Source organism: Podarcis gaigeae (genome assembly GCF_964106915.1).
Source record: "Podarcis gaigeae genome assembly, chromosome: 3".
Classification (NCBI taxonomy): domain Eukaryota; kingdom Metazoa; phylum Chordata; class Lepidosauria; order Squamata; family Lacertidae; genus Podarcis; species Podarcis gaigeae.
Window position 1 is genome coordinate 118,266,560 of NC_139680.1, and position 18,121 is coordinate 118,284,680.

Below are 18,121 nucleotides of genomic sequence, written 5' to 3' on the forward strand. Positions count from 1 at the left end.
CAGGAAGAACCAGATGCACAAATATAGGATAGGGAACACCTGGCTTACTGGCAGCACACGTGAAAAGGATCTAGAGTCTTGGTGGACCTATGTGTGCCCAGAGTCTTGGCGCATTGCTGAGCCTGATCCAGTCTTCCTCTGTCTCCAGGCTGCTTCCCACCCCTCTGAAAGACGCGGTCGAAGTCGCCATGTGGAGAAGGTGCTACAATATGCAGGAAGTGAACTCGGCGCTCAGTAAGATCCAGCTGGTGGGGTATTCCCAGAAAATAGTGAGTATCCGTGGTCACATCCTGCTTTTTGTGGGATGTGGGAGGCGTGGTAAGGTGCTCACCTGCCCTGTGACCTGATGGCAAAGGGCAGGTAACAAATCTGAAAAGATGCATAAAAAGGTCAGAGGAGCTTTAAAACATAAAATATATGGAGGATGGAAAATACTTAAGGAATATATAAGATTATATTGGACAAACAATACCATCCTAGCAGAACTGGAGTGATACCTGTAAACAAAAATGAGGGAAACAAATACTTTAGTGGAATACATGAAAAAGGATATAATGTAAAGCTGTGCGATAAAATAATGATTATATAAACAGTATAATAAGGACGATTGGAAGTTTTTTGCGTAATTTTTTTATTTGATGGATATGATTCTGTATAAATTTTCTTTTTTTTATCTTTTTATCTTCTTTTTTCTTATTCTTATGTCTTGGTGGTTTCCCCCCCCTGTATTCAATACCTTTATACTTACCTTTGTTGTGAATAATCATTCGTGTCTGTATTTTAAACCAATAAAGATTTAACATGAAAAAGAAAATATGCGTAAAATAAAATCGTATGCCGAGAAATATTTTCTGGAATTCTTCCAAGTGTTGTTTTTCTCTGTCCAACAGGAGCTTTTCGGTGCAGTCCAGGTCTCCCCTCTCAGTTCCGGTTATGCCCTAGGCAGCTCCAACTGGATCATCCAGTCGCATTATGAGAAAGTTTCCTACGTCTCGGGATCCTCGCTCCTCACGACGCACCCGCAGGTACGACGCCCTCCCAGAACTCTGAGGTTTCGCCTTCCTTAAGGGGTGGCGTTCTCCTTCCTCAACACAGTTTATCTACAGCGCATGCGCGACTCCACAGCTCCTCGATCTTGTGCAGCAGGAGTGAGCCTGTTTGATTGGCTTTCAGTCCCTTCCACATCCAGATTTAGGTTTGATAAGGCCCTCAGCTACTGAAGGTCATGGGGCCCTTTTTATGTCCAGCTGACCTTTGTCAGCAACAAATTGTCGCTGGTTTTTGTGTTGAATATATGCTATACAGTAATTTATTGACCTAAAGCCATTTGCATATACAACCAGTCCATGCAGAATGTAAAGGTAAAGGACTCCTGACAGTTAAGTCCAGTCACAAACCAATCTGGGGTTGCGGCGCTCATCTCGCTTTATTGGCTGAGGGAGCCGGCGTACAGCTTCCGGGTCATGTGGCCAGCATGACTAAGCCGCTTCTGGCGAACCATAGCAGCACACAAAAACGCCATTTACCTTCCCGCCGGAGTGGTACCTATTTATCTACTTGCACTTTGATGTGTTTTCGAACTGCTAGGTTGACAGGAGCAGGGACTGAGCAACGGGAGCTCACCCTGTTGCGGGGATTCGAACCACCTTCCTTCTGATCGGCAAGCCCTGCATTCCTATGCAGAATGTAGGCACCCTATATATAGAAATTAGGAAACCAGTGATATTTTAAGGAGCAGGCTAGCAGGCGGGGCTCATGACTTACATCAGGGGTCAACAAGCTTTTTCAGCAGGGGGCCGGTCCACTGTCCCTCAGACCTTGTGGGGGGCAGACTATATTTTAAAGACAAAAAAATGAACGAATTCATGTGCCCCACAAATAGCCCAGAGATGCATTTTAAATAAAAGGACACATTCCAATCATGTAAAAACATGCTGATTCCTGAACCGTCCGGGGGTCGGATTTAGAAGGCGATTGGGCCAGATCCAGCCTCCAGGCCTTAGTTTGCCTACCCATAACTTACATCATAAGAGCCTACACAACACAAAACACTGTTGCTGTATGTAGGATTTATTTTATTTGGTTTTTTATCTTATATTTTGGAAATGTACATCCAGGTTTTTCCCTTTAAATTTTTTGGGTGTCCCCAAGAGAGTAAGGCCCACAGCTATAACTTGTTTAGCTTATACGTAAATCCGGTACCTGTCATCTGCTACTAGCAGAGGCAGACGCGGAGCACTTTGCAAAGCAGGCATCGCATTCCCACTCCCTCTTCAAGAAACCAGCACATGTTGTCTTTCCCACTTCCATGAGGAGGTCCTGCAGCAGAAGAGGCAGGGACAAGAAAGTCCTAGAATCGTAGAGTTGTACAGTTGGAGGGAACCCATAAGGTCATCCAGTCCAACCCCTTTGTTGTTGTTTAGTCGTTTAGTCGTGTCCGACTCTTCTTGACCCTGTGGACCAGAGCACGCCAGGCACTCCTGTCTTCCACTGCCTCCCGCAGTTTGGTCAAACTCATGCTGGTAGCTTCGAGAACACTATCCAACCATCTCATCCTCTGTTGTCCATTTCTCCTTGTGATCTTTCCCAACATCAGGGTCTTTTCCAGGGAGTCTTCTCTTCTCATGAGGTGGCCAAAGTCTTGGAATTTCAGCTTCACGATCTGTCCTTCCCTTGAGCACTCAGGGCTGATTTCCTTCAGAATGGAGAGGTTTGATCTTCTTGCAGTCCATGGGACTCTCAAGAGTCTCCTCCAGCACCAGAATTCAAAAGCATCCATTATTCAGCGATCAGCCTTCTTTATGGTCCAGCTCTCACTTCCACACATCACTACTGGGAAAACCATAGCTTTAACTATACGGACCTTTGTCAGCAAGGTGGTGTCTCTGCTTTTTAAGATGTTGTCTAGGTTTCTCATTGCTTTTCTCCCAAAAAGCAGGTATCTTTTAATTTCATAACTGCTGTCACCATCTGCAGTGATCATGGAGCCCAAGAAAGTAAAATCTCTCACTGCCTCCCTTTCTTTCCCTTCTATTTGCCAGGAGGTGATGGGACCAGTGGCCATGATCTTAGTCCAACCCCTTACAATGCAGGAATCACAGGCCTGCTCTTTGAGGGAAATTCTGGCTTACTTCCTAGGATCCAGCCTTGTATCATTATAATGTTACTGAATCATAGAAACGTGGAATTGTAGAGTTGTAGGGGACGCGGGTGGCGCTGTGGGTTAAACCACAAAGCCTAGGACTTGCCAATCAGAAGGTTGGTGGTTCGAATCCCCACGACGGTGTGAGCTCCCGTTGCTCGGTCCCTGCTCCGGCCAACCTAGCAGTTCAAAAGCACATCAAAGTGCAAGTAGATAAATAGGTACTGCTCTGGGGGGAAGGTAAACGGCGTTTCCGTGCGCTGCTCTGGTTCGCCAGAAGCGGCTTAGTCATGCTGGCCACATGACCCGGAAGCTGTACACTGGCTCCCTCGGCCAATAAAGCGAGACGAGCGCCGCAACCCCAGAGTCGGCCACGACTGGACCTAATGGTCAGGGGTCCCTTTACCTTTATCTAGAGGACCTCCAGAGTCATCTAGTCTAACCCCTGGCCATGCAGGAATCACAGCTAAGGCATCCCTGAGACATAGCCTTCCAACTTCTGCAAGGAAGGAGAGTCCACCACCTTCTCAAGGAGTCCTTTTAAAACCTTTTAATGTAATCCTTTTGATGTAACCTGAGACCATTGCAAAATGTCAAAAAAGAGATTACGGGTCCAGCTTTTTCGTTAAGAAAAACAACCTTTTGCATATTAATAACAGGCCAGGTATTATTAATGCGATTGCCTTCCCAGTTTAAGGCACCTATGAAAGCCCCACATATTCTCCGCGCCTGCTTCCCTTCTCTCCCCCTTTTTATTTATTATTCAAACGCCACATATTTCAACTCCGCAATATCTGAAGGCGGCTTCCAGGCTACATCTATATCGCCCCTTGAATTATCTTTTTTCTCGAAGGGATGATGGCTTAACTGGCTGCCAACTCGTCCACCCCGCTTGTCTAAGGGCAAACTCTTCAAAGTGCTATAGATGTAATTTCCAGTAAATTAATTCTCACAAGATCCATAATTTCCCTCCATGCCCCCCCCATAGAAAGACAGCTACATCTTTGGAGGGCTGATGGATTCGGCAGGCAGAGCTCTGAGCTACAATCCCCAACTGCGGCAGACTAGGGAAAGGAGTCGTGCCCAGTTTTTGCCCTTGGGTTTATTTCTTTTAGGGCAAAAGGTGTGATTTGGCAGAGCGGTTGGGGCATCCAAACCAGACCTGCCTCTTTCCTTTCTCCTGCACTTTTTCATAGAGTGTTCCCCACCCTCTTGCACCTGTACCAGCAATGGGGGGGGGGCAGGTTTTGCCTTTCTAGAGCCGGCCAGTTTCTATAAGAGAGACAGCAGTTGCCTAGTGGTTAGAGTCCCGGACTAGGACCCGGGAGACTAGGGTTCGAATTCCCCGCTTGGCTACGAATCTCGCTGACTGACCTTAGGGACAGTCGTGCTGGCCCTTAGCCTAACCTACCTCACAGGGTTGTTGCAGGGAATTACTGTATTTTATGTTCTATAAGACTCACTTTTTCCCTCCTAAAAAGTAAGGGGAAATATGTGTGCATCTTATGGAGCGAATGCAGGCTGCGCAGCTATCCCAGAAGCCAGAACAGCAAGAGGGATCACTGCTTTCACTGCGCAGCTATCCCTCTTGTTGTTCTGGCTTCTGAGATTCAGAATATTTTTTTTTCTTGTTTTCCTCCTCCAAAAACTAGGTGCGTCTTATGGTCTGTTGCGTCTTATAGAGCGAAAAATACGGTAAATGAGGGAGCAAGCCGCTTTGAACTCCGTGGAGGAAAAAAGGGGGGGATAGAAATGCAAAAACAGAGTCTAGTCTCCACCCAGACAAGGAAAAGGCAATATCAGAGTCGAAGGACACAATCCAGACGTCTCCATCACCGCAAATGTGTCTGGTTCTCATTTTGAAAAGCCTTCTAGGCTGAAGTTTCCATGTTCTACTGCAGGAAGAAGCCTAGCGCAAGGGGATTTTTCAGCTGCGGTTCCTGTGTCATGGGGTTTGACTAGATGACCATGGGGGTGCCCTTCCAACCCTACAACTCTTGTGTTTCTAAGGAAGGCTAGAGAACCAGTGTAGCTGGTAGTGGAGAGAGAGAGAGAGACCTCTGAGCGAGCTTTCAAAAAAAAAACCCAACACAGACAAATGAAATGCCTGTCATCCGAAAATGCCAATAAGACAGTAAAAGTAATATTGAACCTGCCCGTGGAAAATATATGTAATGATTATGCCAGTATTCAATAGTCATAATTTCATCTTCCGTTTGAGTCGAGGGGGGATGGCATTGATTCACTGGGGCTGCTTTGCAGAGGATAACTTTGAAAGACTTTGGGCCAAACTTCTGATCGGCTCTCCCTTCAATCTTCCCCCGCTTGTCAAAGTCAGGCTTTCTTTCCTGAGACAAGAGTCTTTATTTTTCTGCCCCTGTGCTGTTGATTGGCTGTGGTATTATTTTTGCGTTTTAATACTGTAAACCCCCTGTGACTCTCAGATGAAGGGCGGTAATAATAATAATATTTTTTTATTTATACCCTGCACTTCCTGGTTCAGAAAACCGGGCTTAGGGCGGCTAACAAAAAATTTAAAACACTTAATTGATGCAACAAAAAAACATAAAATACAGTTTAAAATGTGAATAACAATACATTCAGAATTCAGAAATCAATTTAGGGGGGAAATCCATCCAATAAACATTGGATGATCACCAGGGCTAGCTGGCTAAATTAGTCCTATTTGGGCCAGCGAGGAGACCAGGGGAGAATTAGCTGTGGGATCCCAGAACGGGTAATCTTCAAAAAAGGGGGAGAGGGATGGAAGGAAGGGGAATAAGAGATGCAGTGGTGCCCCGCAAGACGAACGCCTCGCAAGACGAAAAACCCGCTAGACGAAAGGGTTTTCCGTTTTGGAGGCGCTTCGCAAAACGAATTTCCCTATGGGCTTGCTTCGCAAGAAGAAAGCCCATAGGGAAATCTCCGGGGACCTCTTTTAAATGCTAGCGGTGGGGAGCAAAGCCTTTCCCCCCCCTCCAGCCTTCAGAAGAGGTCCAGGAAGGCCGGCGGGGGCCGAAAGGCTTTGCTCCCCACCGCCAGCATTTTAAAAGCAGTCCGGGATAGCAGGGAAGCGCTTCCCGCTATCCTGGATGGCTTTTTGAAGGACCTCTTCTGAAGGCTGGCGGGGGGCAAAAGTCTTTGTCCCCCCTGCCTGCCTTCCCGGGGGCTTTTAAATCGCCCCGGGACAGCGGAGAAGTCTCCGCTGTCCCGGGAAGGCAGGCGGGGGGGGGGGAGCAAAGACTTTCGCCCCCCGCCGGCCTTCAGAAGAGGTCGGGGGACAGACTGTCCCCGGACCTGGTCTGAAGGCGGTTTCCATAGGAACGCATTAATTGATTTTTAATGCATTCCTATGGGAAACCGTGCTTCGCAAGACGAAAAACTCGCAAGACGAAAAGACTTAATTAATTTCGTCTTGCAAGGCACCACTGTATTTTATTATAGAGGCAACAGGGATTTTTGTGCCCAAATTAAACAAACAGGCTGTGCCTATGAGCGTGCAAGTGATTATGTTTCTGGAGCAGATTTAGCACAAGAGACGGTCTTTTTCAATGTAGCCCCCCAGATATGGAGCACTCTCCCCAGTGAAGGCACACCTTGCACCTGGTCAAGACTTTCCACTTTCCCCCAGGCATTGGTGAACTGTGATGGCTGAGAATCAGAGAACTGTAGAGTTGGAAGGGCCCTCGGGGTCATCTAGCCCAACCTGCTGCCGGCAGGCTCATCAAGGCCCATGTGCTGCTAATAATAATAATAATAATTTTTTATTTATATCCTGCCCTCCCCAGCCAATGTCGGGCTCAGAGCAGCTAACAACAGTAAAAATAACACAATTTACATAAAATCACAATCAATTAATTGAAATACATTCTAAAATCAATTCATTCTAAAATCAGTTCAAAATCAAATTAATGGCGACTATTGGGCTAGAGTTCTGGGAGGAATACCAAAGGAGGGGGTCAGACTGTGCCTTGGCCAAAGGCCTGGTGGAACAGCTCCGTCTTGCAGGCCCTGCGGAAAGATGTCAGGTCCCGCAGGGCCCTAGTCTCTTGTGACAGAGCGTTCCACCAGATCGGGGCCACAACCGAAAAAGCCCTGGCTCTGGTTGAGGCCAGCCTAACCTCTCTGTGGCCCGGGACCTCCAAGATGTTTTTGTTTGGGACATACCAGGAGAGGCAGTCCCGTACGTACGAGCGTCCTGGGCCATATAGGGCTTTAAAGGTTAAAACCAGCACCTTAAACCTGATCCTGTACTCCACCGGGAGCCAGTGCAGCTGGTATAGCACCGGGTGAATGTGATCCCACAGCGAGGACCCTATAGGGAGTCTCGCCGCGGCATTCTGCACCCACTGGAGTTTCTTGCTGTTGCTGATAGAACAGGACTCTGGACTACATGGGCCTTTGGCCTGACCCAGCTAGGTTCGTCTTAACATTATTCCTGTGAATCCACGGCCGAGCAATGGAATCTGTTCACAGCAGCCTGCAGTGATGAGCCCCAACGTGGATAACTTTTAAAGAAGATCTCTGGTCTCAGGGGCTGTGTTCAGCCTCCAAATGCTGCCTTTGTATACCAGTTGCTGGAAGTGGTGCGTGCTCTAGTTATCTCCTGCTTGGACTACTGCAATGCACTCTACATGGGGCTCTCCTTGAAGGTGACTGGGAGCGGCCACTGAGACCACATAACACCGGTCTTGAAAGACCCACACTGGCTCACAGTACGTCTCCGAGCACAATTCAAAGTTTTGGTGCTGACCTTTAGAGCCCTAAATGGCCTCAGTCCAGTATACCTGAAGGAGCGTCTCCACCCCCATCGTTCTGCCCGGAAACTGAGGTCCAGCGCCGAGGGCCTTCTGGCGGTTCCCTCCCTGCAAGGTTACAGGGAACCAGGCAGAGAGCCTTCTCGGTGTTGGCGCCCTCCCATCAGATGTCAAGGAAATAAACAACTATCTGACTTTTAGAAGACATCTGAAGGCAGCCCTGTTTAGGGAAGTTTTTAATGTTTGATGTTTTATCGTGTTTTTAATATTCTGTTGGGAGTTGTCCAGAGTAGCTGAGGAAACCCAGCCAGATGGGCAGAGTTTAAATAATAAATTAGTATTATATTAGTATTATAGAAGGGGAGACTAGTATTGCACTCCTCTAGTCCCATTAAGGAGGGGCGCAGGTGGCGCTGTGGGTTAAACCACAGAGCCTAGGACTTGCTGATCAGAAGGTCGGCGGTTCGAATCCCCGTGACGGGGTGAGCTCCCATTGCTCGGTCCCTGCTCCTGCCAACCAAGCAGTTTGAAAGCACGTCAAAGTGCAAGTAGATAAATAGGTACCACTCCGGCAGGAAGGTACCGTAAATTTCGCTCTATAACACGCAGATTTTTTCTCCTAAAAAGGAAGGGGAAATGTCTGTGCGTGTTATAGAGCGAATGTGTGGTCCCTGGAGCCGAAAAATCAAGCAAAAATCAAATCGCGGGGCTGCACGCTGCACGGAGAAGCGAAACTTGAAAAGAGGAAGCGGCTGCTTTCCTGCATTCTGCCTCAGGGTCTTACTGCCCACCCTTCTCTGTTTCCTTGCTGTGTTTGCTGAAACGGAACAAAGAGCAGGGAAAGCCCCTCCCCTCCAGGCAAGCTCCGGTGCTGCTGGGGGAGAGGGAGAGAGAGGGGGGAAGGGAGAGAGAGAGGAGGGGAGGGAGCGAGGGAGGGAGGGAGGGAGGGAGGGAGAGAGAGAGAGAGAGAGAGAGAGAGAGAGAGAGAGAGATGGCTGGCTGGCTGGCTTGGGTGGGGGAAAACTTTTGCCTTCCTTTCCTCCCTACCCCTCTCCTGCATTCTTAGCCAGCTGCTTCTCTGCACACCCCTCTCCTGCTCCTTGTCCCTTCTGTGTTTTTCCTTCCCTCCCCACTTAAAATGTGGTTACAAAGCATAGATCCTCAGGATCTTTGCATTGGGTCACCCCAAATTCACCATCAGATCACATAGCATGTCCATGGCTACAGCCTGCCCCCCCAAAATCACGCACCCACTGTTGCCTGGGGCTGCAATGGTGCAAAAATGTGGTTAAAAAGCATGGATCCACATGGATCCTCTCGATCTTTGCATTGGGTCACCCCAAATTCACCATCAGATCACATAGCATGTCCATGGCTACAGCCTGCACCAAAAAAATCACGCACCCACTGTTGCCTGGGGCTGCAATGGTGCAAAAATGTGGTTAAAAAGCATGGATCCACAGGGATTCTCAGGATCCTTGCATTGGGTCACCCCAAATTCACCATCAGATCACATAGCATGTCCATGGCTACAGCCTGCCCCCCCAAAATCAGGCATCCACTGTTGCATGGGGCTGCAATGGTGCAAAAACGTGGTTAAAAAGCATAGATCCACAGGGATTCTCAGGATCTTTGCATTGGGTCACCCCAAATTCAACATCAGATCACATAGCATGTCCATGGCTACAGCCTGCACCAAAAAAATCACGCACCCACTGTTGCCTGGGGCTGCAATGGTGCAAAAACGTGGTTACAGAGCATGGATCCACAGGGATTCTCAGGATCTTTGCATTGGGTCACCCCAAATTCACCATCAGATCACATGTCTGTGGCCACAGCATGAAGCCCAAAAATGATACATCCACTGTTTCATTCAGAATGTTTTTTCCCTTGTTTTCCTCCTCTAAAAACAATGTGCGTGTTATGGTCAGGTGCGTGTTATAGAGCGAAAAATACGGTAAATAGCATTTCCGTGTGCTGCCGTGGTTCACCAGAAGCGGCTTAGTCATGCTGGCCACGTGACCCAGAAGCTGTACGACGGCTCCCTCGGCCAATAAAGTGAGATGAGCGCCGCAACCCCAGAGTTGGCCACGACTGGACCTAATGGTCAGGGGTCCCTTTGTTGTTGTTGTTTAGTCGTTTAGTCGTGTCCGACTCTTCGTGACCCCATGGACCAGAGCACGCCAGGCACTCCTGTCTTCCACTGCCTCCCACAGCTTGGTCAAACTCATGCTGGTAGCTTCGAGAACACTGTCCCACCATCTCGTCCTCTGTCGTCCCCTTCTCCTTGTGCCCTCCATCTTTCCCAACATCAGGGTCTTTCCCAGGGAGTCTTCTCTTCTCATGCAGTGGCCAAAGTCTTGGAGCCTCAGCTTCAGGATCTGTCCTTCCCGTGAGCACTCAGGGCTGATTTCCTTCAGAATGGATAGGTTTGATCTTCTTGCAGTCCATGGGACTCTCAAGAGTCTCCTCCAGCACCATAATTCAAAAAGGGGGTCCCTTTACCTTTACCTTTAGTCCCATTAAGGATCTGGTTGGTCCCTGTGAGAAAAGGATGCTGGGCAAGACACGCCCATTTGACCTGCTCCATCATCTTCTGCGTGCACTGAGGATCGCGATGCCTCTAACTCTGCACTTTTGTCCTCTTTGCAAGATGCCTGGAGTCTATTTTTGGTTTAGAATTGTGTGACTAATTATAAATAAATAAACAAGCTCTGCCTCTTGGACCTTCCCTTTCAGCCCATGGACCAAGCTTCCCTGAAAAACAGTGATGTGCTCATCCTGACCGGCCTCACCCAGATTCCCACCGCAAATCCCGACGGCATGGTGGGAGAATTCTGCAGTAACCTTGGTAAGGTGGCCGTGGGTATTGGGTGTGTGTGTGTGGCAGCGATGGCCGTGTTGTTGCTGGTTGGGTTGGGTTGGGGTGATGTTTCCCCTGCTTGCTTTATAATCTGACTCATAACCCCATGTGGGAAATTGCTCCGAGATTCCCGGAACAGAAGTAACTGTTTGACTCCCTCTCTCCCTCTCCCTGGCATAAAACTAGCAGTTGAGATTTTTTACGATGTGCCTTTGCCTCCCTCATTAATACAGTAAGTGCTTTTGAGAGATGCAAGTTGTACCTTTTGGAGACGACACCCAGTCTTGGAACGGAACAGGCATAATGAGATTGAATCGCCCGCTCTCGTTGGCTCGCTAAGTGGGTGGCTTCATTGCCAGCGGTTTGTGTTTTGACAAGGCTCTCCCGTCGACAGGTGGCCCTGCCGCTTCCTGGCTGCCCCTCGGCCAGTTTAACATCTTCGCGTGTGCTTTGTGAAAAGTCGGCCTCCCGTTTCTCGAAAGGCACAGTCGTCGCCAGCACCTGGTGACCCAAAAGCCTGTGCAAGGCAGAGGCAGCGTAGCCCACAAGCTTGGTCTGGCCTTACATGGAATCATAGAATGGTGGTGTTGGAAGGGACACCAGCGGTCATCTAGTCCAACCCCCTGCAATGCAGGAATAAATGGCCAGCTGATTCCATGTAGCTGCTACTGACAGCCAAGCCAGAAATCGTGGTTGTCAAGGCAGTGACAGGGGTTGGCCTAAGTGACCCTTCCAGCTCTACATTCCATGAAGACCCTAACCTTCCCCTTGGGACTGACCTTGTCCAGGATCTCTGCATGAAGTTAGGATCAGTCCTGGGCTCCCCTCCCTAGATCCAAACTTGGAGGAAGAGAGCTCAGTAGCAGAGTGCAAGCTTTGCATGCAGAATCTCTGGCGTCAATAGATGGATTCAATCTATGGTGTGGATATTAACATTGAAATGATTGGATGCATATAAATTGACTCCACTGGGAATAAAATAGTCTAGGCCCATTTGTTTGATGCAAAACTTCGCTTGCAGAGCTTTCTTCAAAACAGAACCAAAAAAACCACACCCAGTAAATGATAAATTTACACCATAAATATATTGCAGTGTTCAGCACGGGCTCATCACCTTAGAAATAAATAATAATTCCAAACAGACCTAAAAGCATAGATCTCTCTCTTCCTTCAGCATCCATTTGCCTAGATCTGTATTGACTCCCTTCAGGAGAGTCTCAGAGCCTGAGAACAAAAAGCCAAAGGCACCAGCCTTTCAAGGTGGCCAGTTTGCCATTCAATAGCCTCTCATGTGATCTAAGGTTAAACACGCACAGGTTAGCTAGCAGAAAGCTCTTAGTATACCACTGTGGAATTTCCCCGTGTTAAACCTTTCCAGCAATACACACAGGCGTTCTCCATTTCATTGTCAATTAAACAATTATACTTGACAAAGGCTAGGGAAGACTCCCTGGCTAAAACTCCTGCCAGTCAGGGGAGACCCATTGGCCTGCCTCTGTATAAGGTATTTTTCTTCCCTAAAATAACATCAAGGCCTCGATGGCTTTAAAATTGGATTAGACCCACTCATGGAGGAGGAGGAGAGGACTTTCGATGGCTACTAGCCGCAATCGGAGGCAGCAGTGCTTCTGAATACCAGTTTCATTGAATCCTGCTTCAATGGCTTTGAGCCCTCTTGGGGTATTTTGTCGGATTGTGACCCTCGGCTTTTTATCAGGCTGCTATTATAAGGTATGGTAAAAAGGACGCAGGTGGCGCTGGGGTCTAAACCACTGAGCCTCTTGGGCTTGCTGATCAGAAGGTCGGCAGTTTAAATCCCTGCGACGGGGTGATCTCCTGTTGCTCTGTCCCTGCTCCTGCCAACCTAGCAGTTTGAAAGCACGCTGGTGCAAGTAGATAAATAGGTACCACTGTGGCGGGAAGGTAAATGGCGTTTCCGTGCTCTCTGGCATTCATCATGATGTCCCGTTGCGGCAGAAGCGGTTTAGTCATCCTGGCCACATGACCCGGAAAGCTGTGGACAAACGCTGGCTTCCTCGGCCTGAATTGACTTTGACTGGACTTAACCATCCAGGGGTCTTTACCGTTATTATAAACGGGCATGTTGTCTTTTAAGTTTTGGGTTTTTGTTTTGTATTTTGTAGTTCCCCGGATGGCTTTAAGTACTGTCCCAAGTTTTTCTTGTCCAAACTGGATTTCTTCTATTTAAATTGAGACTTTGGTTTAAGTTAATAGGTTTTTTTAAAAATTATTTTGGACCCTTGTCCCTCTTTACATATAGCAAAGGTTTTCAGTCTTTTTGGGTCCACGGCTCCCTTGACCAACTGCATTCTTTCTGCGGCACCCCTGGGGGCTCAGGAGCCCAGTTATGTCACTCCTTGCCTGCAGAGCCAGCAGCACCTCGCCCTTTTACGAACACCCTCCCTTGTGGAGGGTTCCCTCAGCCTCCTCTCCCCTGCGCAAATTCAGCTGCTGCCCCTGGTCTCTGAGCGGTACAACCCCAAAGGGAGGTGCCTCATCACACTGCCCCATAGGTGCCGGGCAAACACCCCCTGGCCAGCCCCAGTGCCACCATTCGCCTGCGGGGCTTGTAGCAGGGCTGCTGCAACAAACAGCTATGCAATAATAGTAATAATAATAATTTATTATTTATACCCTGCCCATCTGGCTCGGCTTCCCCAGCCACTCAGGGCGGCTTCCAACCAAATATTAAAATACAGTAATACATCAAACATTAAAAGCTTCCCTTAACAGGGCTGCCTCAGATGTCTTCTAAAAGTCTGGTAGTTGTTGTTCTCTTTGACATCTGGTGGGAGGGCGTTCCACAGGGTGGGGGCCACTACCGAGAAGGCCCTCTGTCTGGTTCCCTGTAACTTGGCTTCCCACAGTTACAAATAGGTAGCCGTGTTGGTCTGCCATAGTCAAAACAAAAAAAATTCCTTCCAGTAGCACCTTAAGAACCAACTAAGTCAGTTCTTGGTATGAGCTTTCGTGTGCATGCATACATCAGATACATCATGATACATCAGATACACGTGTATCTGAAGAAGTGTGCATGCACACGAAAGCTCATACCAAGAACTGACTTAGTTGGTCTTTAAGGTGCTACTGGAAGGAATTTTTTTTGTTTTGGCTTCCCACAGTGAGGGAACTGCCAGAGGTCCCTCAGAGCTGGACATCAGTGTCCAGGCTGAACAGTGGGGGTGGAGACACTCCTTCAGGGATATTGAGCCATTTAGGGCTTTAAAGGTCAACACCAACACTTTGAATTGTGCTCAGAAACGTACTGGGAGCCAATGTAGGTCTTTCAAGACCAGTGTTATGTGGTCTCGGTGACCACTCCCAATCACTAGTCTAGCTGCCGAATTCTGGATTAGTTGTAGTTTCTGGGTCACCTTCAAAGGTAGCCCCACATAGAGCGCATTGCAATAGTCCAAGCGAGAGATACCGTATTTTTCGCTCCATTGGACGCACCAGACCATAGGACGCACCGGATTATAGGAGGGGGAGAACAGGGGAAAAATTTTTTTTTCTTGTTCTCCCCCTCTAAAACAAGGTGCGTTCAAGGTACATTCACCAGAGCTTGTGGGGCTGGTGGTGGGGGGAAGCGCTGCTTTCCCCCACCGCCAGCCTCAAAGATCCCTGAAGCCTTTGGAGCTCAGCGCCCCGCTGCCCTGGAGAGGCTGTGCGCGCAGCCATCCCCAAGCTAGAGCAGCGAGACGGAGCGCTCTGCAGTGCTCCGTCTTCCTATTCTGGCTTTGGGCTTAGCGGCGCAGCCTGCATTCGCTCTATAGGACGCACACACATTTCCCCTTAATTTTTGGAGGGGAAAATGTGTGTCCTATAGAACGAAAAATACGGTAAGTAGAGCATGCACCACTCTGGTGAGACAGTCTATGGCCAGCTAGGGTCTCATCCTGCGTACCAGATGGAGCTCATAAACAGCTTCCCTGGAGACAGAATTGACCTGCGCCTCCATGGACAGCTGTGAGTCCAGAATGACTCCCAGGCTGCGCACCTGGTCCTTCAGGGGCACAGTTGCCCCATTCAGGACCAGGGAGTCCTCCCGCCCCCTGTCCCCCAAAAACAGTACTTCTGTCTTGTCAGGATTCAACTTCAATCTGTGCAAGCCTTGGGGAGGCAGAGACATGAGAGGGCACCAGAGGAGGGAGGGAAGGAAAGAGGGACAGAGGCCAGTTTTGCCCACGACACCCCTGACCATCATTCAAGTCACCCAGGATTCCATGGCACGCTGGTTGAAAACCATTGGCATATAATAATTGTATTCCCTGCTGATTGTCGTGGACTTTGGTGCAGACGATGAAGTGCCCAGCACAGAAAAAGGGGTGTTCTGGCCCCAGCCAATGTAACTAAACCCAAAAGACGTAAGTGGGTTCAGAAGCTTAAACATACTATAGGAAGATGAAATACAATTTTAATCCAGCATCAGAATATGAAAACGTAATCAAAGCAGATGAAATTACAAAGATGACACAATAACAAATTGACTTTGCTATTCGGGTCAAAGCCTGATCCAACTCTCCATATCTACCGATAGATGACTACAAAATTTGTCAGAGGCCAGTAGTCAAAATAGATCAGATTACAAATACGATATAATAACAAATAGACTTGCCAAAGCATGATCAAAATCCTTATATGACTAATAGATGACTACAAAATTTGACAAAGGCCCGATGCGCTTCGACCCAATTGGTCAGGAGAAAATTATTAAACGCAACTTGGTCACAGAGAATTGGTTAGTCTGTCGAGACCTTAAAGTGACCATATATCCCTTTAATTTACATCTACACAATGAATATCTCTCTCTCTCTCTCTCTCTCTCTCTCTCTCTCTCTCTCTCTCTCTCTGATGGTTTATAGAGAAACATAGCAACAGCTGCTATTACATATTTAGAATTAACAAGCAAATTAATTTTCACCATTGGAAAAGCTGTTAATTGTTGAGCTGTATGATGTCGTGGGTGTGAACAGCATCACTTAGCATCCTGCTCAAAATGTGCCTTGGAAGGGCAAGGCTATCAGTGGCTATTAGCTGTCTGTCTTGGCTCCGTTCTCCCCCCACTGTCGGAGGGTTGTGGCTTTGAGCCCCACATTGGGCAAGAAATTCCTTCATTGCCGGGGTTGGACTAGATGACCCTCGCGGCCCCTTCCGATTCTGTGACGAGAAGCTGAGAATAAAGTTTCCTAGGTGCTGAATTCCTTGCAACGTCACTTCCGACCCCGTAACCCCTTGAGAGGGTATATTTGTGCTTCCTTGGCTATTTAATGCACACCGCGTGACTTGGCTCACTTCCTCGAGTCGTCTGTTGGCATTCTGACGGTGGCACTGTTGTTATATTGTTTGCTTGTAAGCTCACACCTCAGAGCCAGGGTTTAGACAATGTGGTGCCCACCAGATGTTGCTGGATGCCATTCAGCTACGCCTGGCATGACTCAGTGTTCAGGGGTGCTGGGAATTGTAGTTCAGCGACAACTGCTGCTCACCACCTTGGCTACAGAGCCTTAGAAGAACAGACAGAGCATTTTCCGCCAGTTTTTCCTTTGTGGTTCTCAGGATCTGCCTCCATGCCCAGCTGAGTATCAGAATTTTATCCCCCCGCCCCAAGGTGTTGACCTGAGATGTTTCTGACTTCTCTTGTTTTTGCTGCCAGAGCTGAAAAAGCACCCAACTTGCATTTTTTTTTTCATGTTTTGGAGCTCTTCTGCCCTCTTCAGGAAAAGGATGTGACTACATTGGAACCTTCATGGCAGAAAGTGAGGAGGAATTAAAGAACCTTTTAATGAGGGTGAAAGAGGAGAGCGCAAAATATGGTCTGAAGCTCAACATCAAAAAAACGAAGATCATGGCCACAGGGCCCATCACCTCATGGCAAATAGAAGGGGAAGAAATGGAGGCAGTGAGAGATTTTACTTTCTTGGGCTCCATGATCACTGCAGATGGTGACAGCAGCCGTGAAATTAAAAGACCCCTGCTTTTTGGGAGAAAAGCAATGACCAACCTAGACAGCATCTTAAAAAGCAGAGAAATCACCTTGCCAACAAAGGTCCGTATAGTTAAAGTTACGGTTTTCCCAGTAGTGATGTATGGAAGTGAGAGCTGGACCATAAAGAAGGATGGTCGCTGAAGAATTGGTGCTTTTGAATTCTGGTGCTGGAGGAGACTCTTGAGAGTCCCATGGACTGCAAGAAGATCAAACCTCTCCATTCTGAAGGAAATCAGCCCTCAGTGCTCACTGGAAGGACAGATCGTGAAGCTGAGGCTCCAATACTTTGGCCCCCTCATGAGAAAAGAAGACTCCCTGGAAAAGACCCTGATGTTGGGAAAGATGGAGGGCACAAGGAGAAGGGGATGGCAGAGGATGAGATGGTTGGACAGTGTTCTCGAAGCTACAAACATGAGTCTGACCAAACTGCGGGAGGCAGTGGAAGACAGGAGGGCCTGGTGTGCTCTGGTCCAGGGGGTCACGAAGAGTCGGACACAACTAAACAACAACAACAAATTGGAAAAGACCAGATAGCCATCTTCAAATATCTTAAAGGCCATCACATGGAAGAGGGAACATGTTTTTTTCCTCCTGCTCTGGAGGGTAGGACCCGAACCAATGCCTTCAAGTTTCAAAAAGGAGATTCCGACTTAACATCAGGGAAAACTTTCTGACAGTAAGAGCTGTGTGACAGTGGAACGGTCTCCCTTGGGAGGTTTTTCACTGGAGAATTTTAAGCAGAGGTTGGAGGGCCATCTGTCATGGATGCCTTAGCCGACATTCCTGCATTGCAGGGGTTGGACTAGATGACCCTTGGGGACCCCTAAGATTCTGTGATCAGGACACAGGATGAAATTGTCACGACAAACACAAAAGCATCACATGCCATCTGCTTCACCCTTGCTGCAATTCCTGCATGGAAACTGCGTGCAGCTTTTCAGATGTGAGGAATTACATTACGTGATTCAAGTGATGTCATAAACCTAAATCCATTTATTTATTTTTTTGTCCCCAGGCCCGAATGCAGTTTCCCCCCACCTTTTATTGCATTTCCAAATGCTTAATTTTCATTGAGAAGGTTTAAAGTAACAAAGTTGTGATTCTATTTGAATCATCTCTTTTCATTCCACACTCCAACGACGGCACATTAGCGTTGATTTTACCGCTGCCTCTTTTAAACGTCATCGCTTGCTGCATCCGGATATTGATTTGTTGTTTTGGTGTGTTGTTGTTTTTTTATTATTATTATTATTATTATTATTATTATTATTATTATTATTATTATTTATATTGCAACCCCCTTGGGTTCAGGAGCAGAGGTGGTAAATGTTTAAAAGGAATAATGGGGAAAG

The 18,121-nt window shown here is 47.8% G+C and overlaps 1 protein-coding gene and 1 long non-coding RNA gene across 2 annotated transcripts in view; one reads left to right on the plus strand and one right to left on the minus strand.

Annotated features, from left to right (window-relative positions):
* LOC310842216 overlaps positions 1-18,121 on the minus strand; it is a 554,664-nt gene that overhangs the window by 413,195 nt on the left and 123,348 nt on the right. The window lies entirely within an intron of this gene.
* The window catches only part of INTS9 (integrator complex subunit 9), a 71,749-nt gene that overhangs the window by 28,090 nt on the left and 25,538 nt on the right, over positions 1-18,121 (plus strand). The window contains exons 7-9 of the mRNA XM_083733381.1: positions 149-269; positions 891-1,025; positions 10,639-10,750. Of these exons, the coding sequence (XP_083589507.1) occupies positions 149-269; positions 891-1,025; positions 10,639-10,750 (368 nt within the window). The remainder of the gene's footprint in view (positions 1-148; positions 270-890; positions 1,026-10,638; positions 10,751-18,121) is intronic.